General features: G+C 44.0%; 1 protein-coding gene across 1 annotated transcript; it reads right to left on the bottom strand.

The window, feature by feature from the left end:
* Nucleotides 1-467: 467 nt before the first annotated feature.
* LOC109157567 lies at nucleotides 468-4,116 on the bottom strand. The gene is made up of 5 exons (XM_019305415.1): nucleotides 3,778-4,116; nucleotides 3,394-3,621; nucleotides 1,212-2,702; nucleotides 724-989; nucleotides 468-633 (listed from the first exon to the last, which is right to left on the bottom strand). Exons 1-5 carry the CDS (start codon nucleotides 4,114-4,116, stop codon nucleotides 468-470), a joined length of 2,490 nt encoding a protein of 829 aa, XP_019160960.1.
* Between the last annotated feature and the right edge of the window lie 5,226 nt (nucleotides 4,117-9,342).

Genomic DNA, 9,342 nt, shown 5'->3' on the forward strand with positions numbered 1-9,342 from the left:
TAGGCTTTTTTATTGACTGATACTCTTTGTCATTTAGTTTCTCTTTTGATTGCAAGAACTTTTGTTGTTTCGTTTCTAACTTTTGATAATTGAATGCTCCTCATTTATGTGCCGGTCCTTTAGCGATAATTCAAACAACTTTTCTTTCACCCGTTGAAGGATTGTCTAGATAACCCACTCTTGCAACATGAATTGGATTTGATTTTGTTATGACTGAACTTAGATAATTTATTCTAAGCTGCCTACGTACTCCTATCACGGAGATCAAGTCAAACGTAGTTCAAATGATTTTTTTTTTTTTTACAAAGTAGAGCCGTTCACAGTTTAGACTCATGCGGGCCAGGAGCGTCTATGATTTGGGCCCACCCATAGACAAAGCGAGATGCATTAGCAGTTTAACCACGTGCTGGGTTTTTGGTGGATGAGTCGTTCATCATATTTCCACGACTTGTGTTGACACCCCAAGTTTAAGGGTGGTAAAGCTTTAGGAACCTTCCATTGATTGGACCGATCTTCAAACCATCTTCACTAATCAACTTGTAAGCCCCACCGGTGTAAACTTCTAGAATCACGTAGGGACCATCCCACCTTGAAGTGAACTTGTGACCAGTTTTTCTCGTGACGATGATGGGCCTGCGAACAGCTAGGACCTTGTCCCCAATTTGAAAGGAACGGGTCCTTACCCTTTTGTTAAAAGCTCTAGACATGCGAGCTTGATAGCACTCCAGGCTTTGTTGCGCTTGCAGCCGTTTCTCATCCAAGGCTTCTAACTCAGCCAAGCGTAGCTTAGCATTTTCTTCATCAGTAAGACCCTCCTGTATAGCCAACCTTAAGGAAGGTATTTGACGTTCTAGAGGCAGGACCGCTTCTACACCATACACCAAAGAGTATGGAGTGCTTTGAGTAGGTGTACGGTATGTGGTTCTATACGCCCACAAAGCTTCTTCCATTCTGTCATGCCAGTCTCTTTTCGATTTTGAGACCACTTTCTTCAACAAATTGCATAGGGTCTTGTTAAAAGCTTCAGCAAGCCCATTTGCAGCTGCATAGTAAGCTGATGAGTTTCGCTGCTTAAAGTCAAAAAGCTTGCAGATCTTGTCCATGAACTTGTTGTCAAAGGGCTTCCCGTTATCTGTTAAGATATATCGCGGGATACCAAATCGATAGACGATGTGGACACGGAGAAAGTCTGCAACATTTTCTTTCTTCACCTCCTTCAATGCCACGGCTTCCGCCCACTTTGAAAAGTAATCGGTGGAAGCTAATATGTAGGCATGCCCTGCAGATGACTTAGGCGTAATTGGGCCAACCACATCAAGTCCCCAAGCATCAAATGGCCAAGATGCAACTGTTGGGTGCAGAGGTTCTGGTGGTTGATGGATAAATTTTGCATGATATTGACAAGCTTGGCATCTTCGAGCATAGTCTATGCAATCCTTTACCATTGCAGGCCAATAATATCCCATTCGCTTAATGTGGAAATGCAACTTGGGACCGGATTGATGTGCACCGCAAACCCCAGAATGAGCTTCTTGCATAGCTTGTAAAGCTTCCTCTTCCCCTAGACATCGGAGAAATATTCCATCAAAGGAACGACGATACAATGTCTCTTTATAGTAGATGAAGCGAGGAGTTCGACGCTTTATATCCACCCTTTTACGGGGATCTTCAGGTAACTTTCCATCAGTGAGGTAGTCAATTAACGGTTGCCTCCAGTCGTCTTTGCCTATATCATACACTGAGGCAGTAGGGAGTTCAACGATTTCATCAACTGAGCCGTCTTCATTAAAGATTGGTGGAACCACCCACCTTTGACATACTTGTATTCGGGCTGCAGGATGAGCAATAGTTGAAGCCAATGCGGCTAAGGTGTCAGCTTGCTTGTTTTCTTTCCTTGGTACATGTTCAATTGTGACGTCCCCTAACCATTGCATGAGTATCTTTGCATAGTTGTTATATGGGACTAACTCCGCCTTTTTCACTTCATATAGACCCAACACTTGGTTTATGATCAACTTTGAATCTCCATAAATGTTAATTCTCAGTTGCTTCATGTCAGCCGCTATCTCGAGCCCAAGTATCAATGCTTGATACTCAGCAACGTTGTTTGAACATTGCTCGGTCAAGGTGAATGAATATGGCAACACCTCGCCTTCTGGAGTGACGAAGACAACTCCAGCACCTGCCCCTTCTCTATGCGAAGCTCCATCAAAGTACATTTTCCATGGGGGTAGGACTTCAATGACAAGCACATCTTCATCAGGCAAATTGTTAGACAACTCCCATTCAGCAGGTATTGGGTGGTCTGCTAGGAAATCGGCCAAGGCTTGCCCCTTGACAGACTTTTGCGGCACATATACAATTTCAAACTGTTGAAACAATAAGTACCACCTTGCGAGGCGGTCGGAGAGAACGACCTTCGCCATAACATATTTCACCGGGTTCGCTTTGGAAACAAGCCGGATGGTATGAGCCTCGAAGTAGTGCTTAAGTTTTTTTATGGAGAACACGAGTGCCAAACATAGCTTTTCAATTGGGGAGTACTTTAACTCGTTCGGGGTCATCATTCTGCTGAGATAGTAGAGAGCATTCTCCTTCCCTTTGTCATTTTCTTGAGCAAGCAAGGCGCCCACAGAACAATCTTGGGCGGAGATATAAAGGATGAGCGGGCGACCATGGGCAGGAGCGGTTAGCACAGGCGGCTTCATCAAGTATGACTTGATACTCTCAAATGCGCTCTTGCATGCCTCGTCTCATATGAACGGGATGCCCTTTTTCATCAACCGACTAAAAGGTTGACATCTTCCTGCTAGGTTTGATATGAACCTTCGGATGTAAGCCAACTTCCCTTGTAAGCTTTTAAGCTCATGAAGGTTTCTCGGCTCAGGCATCTTCATTATGGCGTCAATTTTGGCTTGTTCAATCTCGATGCCCCTGTGTCGAACAGTAAACCCGAGGAACTTTCCAGCAGCAACCCCGAAAGCACATTTCAGGGGGTTCATTTTCAGTTGAAACTTTCGTAGGCGATCGAAGACTTGCCTTAAATGCACCAAGTGATTTGTGCGCAATTTCGACTTCACAACCAGGTCGTCTACATAGCATTCGACCATTTTATGGAGCATATCATCAAATATTGTCTGCATAGCCCTTTGGTATGTAGCACCTGCATTTTTCAAACCAAAGGGCATTACTTTATAGCAGTAGATGCCTTTTGGCGTTCGGAATGCAGTTAGGTCTTCATCTTCCGGCGCCATGCGGATTTGATTGTAACCGGAGGAGCCATCCATGAATGACAGGATCTCATGCCCAGTCACGGGCATCTATCATTAACTCCGTGATAGGAAGCGGGAAGTCATCTTTCGGGCATGCCACATTGAGGTCCCGAAAATCTACGCAGACGCGGATCTGGCCGTTCTTCTTGCGCATGGGAACAATACTGGATATCCAGGTTGGATATTTAACTTCACGAATGAAGCCAGCCTCAATAAGCTTATTAACTTCTATTTCAATCAAGGGAATGAGCTCGGGGCAGAAGCGTCGTTGAGCTTGCTTAACCGGGCGACACCCGTTCTTCACTGCTAAGTGGTGCACAGCTACCTTTGGGTCTAACCCTGGCATCTCCTTGTATGTCCATGCAAAGACATCAATATATTCTTTCAGCAATGTGACATAGATTTCTTCATCTTCGTCAGATAGGAGTGCGCTAATGAAGATAGGACGAGGATTTTCAGGCGTTCCCAGATCAACTTCTTTTAATTCGTCCACCGCGGCTCGTACCCCTTCTTCTAACTCATGGGGTGCATCTTCTGCATCTTCCCCCTCAATCGGGGTTTCATCACATAACGTGATATGGAACGACGATGCCACCTCTTCCTGAGTAGTTGGTAGTACGTCATCACTTGAGCCTACGCTTTCCTCATTTTCTTCTTTATGTACACGAGTGTGTACAATGGTCTTCGGTTGGACTTTCAACACTTCACCGCATGAAACATGAATATATGTTTCTCGTCTCATCCGAGAAGGAATCATGCTTCTAAGCCTTTTGGGAGGTTCCACTTCAGCAGGAACATTGGCACTGTCTTTAATAACTTGGACAGCTCCAAGTCGATCATGCATTGACTTTCTCTTTAGGGCTTTAGGACTTGAACCCAGTCTATCTAAGACTGAGCGTCAAGAGTCTACCTTACCGATTCGGTCGAAGACTGACTTCTTTTTGTCTTGCCCATTATCATTGGCAGGAGTGATTTTTGGATCATACTCGCTTCCCTCCGCGGAGATACAATTACTTGCAGCCCTGTTTATAAGAATTTGCACTAGTTTAGGGGGAACATAGCCCAACCCTTTGCGCGTTTGAGGTTCTTGGTGATTTGCTTTGCCTTTACCGCCGGCTTCTGGGATAAGCTTTCCCAACTTCTGTGGCTCGTTGGGGTCATAGCCAGCCTTGGCTAGAAGCTTATAAGCATTAGGGTCGAAACCCTCGGTACGTTTGGCGGGGAATATTTGGCCCACTTTATCACCACATTTCTCTTCGGATGATTTTGCTGCATTTGTTTTGAGTGTATCAATCCTCGCAAGCGGGAAGATGAGTTTTGTGTTGTGTTGATCCCCCTCTACAACTTGTTTTACCTTTGACGTCGATTGAGAAGGTGGATCGTCATTGTTTCCCTCGATATCTTCAACAATAACTTGCCTTTTAATGTAGAACTTTGCATCTGCAAAGTAAGACTCAGCCTCTGTGAACGGGCTTTCATCGGCGACAACCTTTTCAACTACGCCGTTCCTTTTCAAACATAAGGCATTGATGCCAAGACGAGGGTACCACCCCATTTTCATGTATCCATGGCCTTCCAAGTAACAAGTTATAAGATGTCCTCGCATCTATGACATGGCAGAGGACACCTGAACTTAAGCTTCCAATTCTTAAGTCAAGTCTGATGATGCCGATTGCTCTTTGCCCTCCCTGGTTGAAGCCTTGTATCATTAGACGACTTTGGGCAAGCTCATCTGTAGATATACCAAGGTCCTTCACAGCTCGGAGGGATAGGATGTTGACAGCTGAGCCTTGATCAACCATAATTCTTTTGAGTTTTTTGCCCACGGGTGTAGCCTTCAACAAATAATGGGCGATTGTGTGGCGTGCCTCCAAGTAACAAGTCTTCATCCTTGAAGGTAATTTCTGTGGAGTAGGAAGTAGCCTTATGCATTAACACTTCCTCATCCTCGGTGTGTTTAGGAGATGAACATTCACCTCCATCTTCTGGCTTGTCATTTGTATTTAGGCAGGAGCTAGCACGGTCTACCCCTTGAAGATTAAATCCTTTTTGGCATATATTGAGCCAAAGGAACTGGTGCTCGTGGTTGCTTGACATGCCCCTTCGTCTTTAGTCTGCGGGCATTGCCACTTGTTGAGGTTTTCTCAACCCAACTTCTCGCTGTGTGCTTAGGATGTCTCCCAGGCTCAACTTTCTTCTTTCTATGAGTGACTATCACCCATTTTCCTTCAGATGTGCTATCATTTTGCTGTGGTTTTGAACTTTGACCAGCAGCATACTTAATAATGAAGGGGAGTGGACGCTTCCGTTGTTTTCCATCTTCCTTTTCAGTACACAGCGGAGCGAACCGTCCGGGCGTAATCGAGATTTGATTTGAGCTCGCTTTGGCATCGGCAAGCTCAATTTTCCCATCCCTGGCCAGTGCCATGACTTTATCTTTGAAGATAAAACACTTCTCAATCGGATGACCAAGAAGTCGGTGGTACTTGCCAATAGTGTGGATCATCCACCCTTGAAGCTTCCTCAGGACGTTTCATTTCTGGCAGCTCAATGAGTCTAAGTTTGAGTAGCTCATCAAACATGGGAGATACATCGGAATCCATGAAAGGATAAGTCTTCTCCTGCCTTTTCTTCAATTGTTGGCCTTCTACCACCCCTTGACGGGCCAGAAAATGGTCTTGGCCTAGGCCTTTCAGTTGTCTTAGTGAAGACTGTCATAGGAGTAGCCTTCAACATTCATCACTTCTTTCTTTTCCTGCTTTGGAAAAGGTTTGTTCCACTTTTTAACTTCTTGTTTTCCAGGTGCATTGGAGGGGCTAGGCAAGTTCAATATATTGAGCCCTCCGCTGGCTTCGATGCTCAATTCCATGTCGTGAGCACGACTGGATAACTCCTCAAAGGACTTTGGCTTAATCCCTTGTAGGATATAGGAGAGTTCAAAGTGCATTCCTTGGATGCACATCTCAATTGCAGAACTTTGGGATATTCTTTCTTTGCAATTCAGGCATAGTTCCCTCCACCTTTCGATGTAGGTACCGGGCGCGTTCACCCTTCCATTGGTGAGTAGTGGTGAGTTCCAAGAAGCTGACCGTTCTCCTTGTGCTATAGAAACGAGTTAAGAACTCACGTTCCATATCATGGCCAAGCTATCAATGCAGCCGGGCGCGAGGTCAGTGTACCAATCAAACGCAGTTCCCTTTAACGAACGGACAAACTGCTTTACCAACAGATCGCCATAAGTCCCTGCATCATTGCATGTCTCCACAAAGTGGGCAATGTGCTGTCGGGGATTTCCCTTTGCCATCGAATTGCTGGAACTTAGGAGGTTGATAGCCGTAGGGCATTTTCAATTCCTCAATTCTTTGTGTGTAGGGCCTTAGTATAGGAATATGAAGGTTGTCCTTCATCCAACTTGCCTTTGATGGCCCCCATTAATGTTGTCCTTCAACTGATCCACCGGTATCATGCCTTCGGTAACTGGAATAGTTTTCTCAGTTGCAGGTAAGTGGGAAGCAGCTTCTCCTACCACATGGCTAACATGAGGTGGTGGTGATTGCTGACCAACCTCTTCTTGCCCTTCAGGTTGCTTTCCTGGAGCACGGCTTCCTTGCTCCTCCATGATGCTTCCTACCCTATTATCGAGGGTGTTAAGCTGTTTCTCTTGATTTTGGAGAGTGACAGCCATTCCTTCCAGAGACTTAGCAATTCTAGCTAATTGTTCCTCCACAGACTCTGTGTTTGTCGCCATGGCAGGCATGACATTGTAGACATGCGACCACTCAGGTGCAGCCTTCCATAATGGATGAGGCGGAGTTACGGGGGAAAGTGCTCCCGCTACTAGCGTTCCCTTGCATAGAAGTTGGACTACCACCATCGGTAGCTCCCTTGGGAGAGGGTGGACTTCCAGCAAAAGCAATAGCCTTTGAGGCAGCAGGGGCCTTGTCGAGCCTTCGAACCACCCGTCGTGCCATGGACTGAGGTTCAGGTACTCGGACCCCCAAATCCTTTGCGCGGTTCCTTGTCAGCGGACCTTGCGTTTTCTGGGTTGTGCCAGGGCTAGCTACAAGCGTAGACTTGGACTTGGTAGCTTGGGGCATAGGTCCTCCTGAACATGGGATTGTTCCGATGCCATTTGATGCGCAGGTAGAGGTATAGTAGTAGAGAGATGAGAGGCAGAGAGGTCCCACTGGGCGTGCCAAAATATGTAAACGCGAAAAACTTGAATTGTATATATTCAAAATTCAAAGTATCGGTTACAAGTAGTATGTATCAATCAAGAAGGGGTACAATCTCTGTATATGAGAAGTCCTCTGATTCTCTAACTAGAAGTATGCCTATTAGATATGTGCCAAATTTGGAATATGCCAAATTGGAAGTGTGCCGAGTCCAGAGTATGCTGAACTTGAAGTATGCCGAGTTCGGGAGTATGGCCGAACTGGAAGTATGCCGAGTTCCTTGTTGGAAGTGTGCTGAGTTCAGAGTATGCTGAACTGGAAGTATGTCAAGTTCGGAGTATGGCCGAACTGGAAGTATGCCGAGTTCGGGAGTATGCCGAACTGGAGTAGTTCCTTGCTGAAGGGCCTCCGGAGTTGGTAGCTTGTTCCTCAATGAAGGGCTAATATGCAGCTTGATCTTCAAAGAAGGGCTTCCGGTGTTCAAGTGGCGTGTTCCTCAGCGGGTATACGCAGTACAACTGCGGGCGTGTTCTAGACGATATCCTGGCGAGACTTCGGCAGAGCTTCAGTATGCAGATTTCCAGAGCCCTTAATTCTTGAAAATGAAACCACTATTTATAGTGGTGAGGGTGAGGGAAAATCTCCAACCAACTCTTAATTCCTTATTTAATTTAATTATTTTAATTAAATTAAGGAACGTATCGGGACACCATTGCGTCCAGGTTCATGATTTCATCAAATTTCCAAATAATATCAAATATCCAAATTCCTCAAAATTATATAATCCACATATAATTTTAGTGGCCAAGACCAAGTCAAACCCGCTATATGCAACCCAATTAATCCAAGCAGCCTGGTCCGATTTAATTAAATATTCACCAACTTAGGCCAAACAATCCAACATTCAATTACATTTAATTAAGTAATTAAACCAATTAATTATTTAATGGGCCATTTAATTAACCCAATTAAATAAATATTAGTCCAATTAACTTAATTAAAGTAATTAATTTAAGAATTAAATATCCACCACGGTCCAACAATATTATTAAATTTTCAATGCTTACAATATCTTTCTCAAATCCAAAAGCAATTCCTTTCAACCGTAGGATTTTATCACAATCATCTTAGCCATTAATTGGTATTCATATACTTCCAACACACAATCCAAGATCTGACATGATATCTTTCCCAAATCCCAAAGCAATTCCTTTCAACCGTAGGATTTATCACAACCATCTTAGCCTTAATTGGTATTCATATACTTCCAACACACAATCCAAGATCTGACATGATGTCTTTCCCAAATCCCAAAAGCAATTGCTTTCAACCATAGGATTATATCACAACCATCTTAGCCATTAATTGATTTTTGCTTTCACTCTATATAATAGTACACCACCAAATCAGAAACCACAACTCTTTGAATTCTCTATTCTATATTCCTCTCCATCCTCTTTTAAAAATGTCCAAGGCACGCACAGTTCGAACTAGTTCATACTCTATTGAAGAAGATAAACTCCTTTGTCATGTGTATGTTAATATTTGCCAAGATAAAGCTACGGGTCATCATCAAGCTGGGACGTATTTTGGACTCGTATTATGAATGCTTATCATGAAGCGCTACCAGCAAATGTTGGAAGCACTCGATCATTGAGGTCAATTACGTCCCGGATGCAAACTATAATGAAAGCTGTCGCCAAATTCAGAGGATGTATTGTACAGGTTGAGAACTTGAATCCGAGTGGAGCTTCAGAAAAAGACATTGTGAGTATTTTGTGTTTATATATAAATGTGAATACTTTGAACGTTTGTGTTATTTACTTACTTTAATTGTGGTTTATAACATATTAATAGGGCAAGAGCACTAATGGAACAAGATGCCAAATTTAAAA

The sequence above is a fragment of the Ipomoea nil genome, unplaced genomic scaffold (genome assembly GCF_001879475.1).
Source record: "Ipomoea nil cultivar Tokyo-kokei standard unplaced genomic scaffold, Asagao_1.1 scaffold0298, whole genome shotgun sequence".
NCBI lineage: Eukaryota > Viridiplantae > Streptophyta > Magnoliopsida > Solanales > Convolvulaceae > Ipomoea > Ipomoea nil.

Bases quoted from the DNA above. Each gene is read 5' to 3' on its own strand.
- LOC109157567 (XM_019305415.1), bottom strand. From the start codon at position 4,116: ATGCATGATCGACTTGGAGCTGTCCAAGTTATTAAAGACAGTGCCAAT. The intron at 2,703-3,393 runs GTAGATTTTCGG...TACTTGATGAAG, and splicing joins ACGGCCAGATCCGCGTCTGC to CCGCCTGTGCTAACCGCTCC. The intron at 990-1,211 runs GTGAAGAAAGAA...AATTTGTTGAAG, and splicing joins AAGCCGTGGCATTGAAGGAG to AAAGTGGTCTCAAAATCGAA.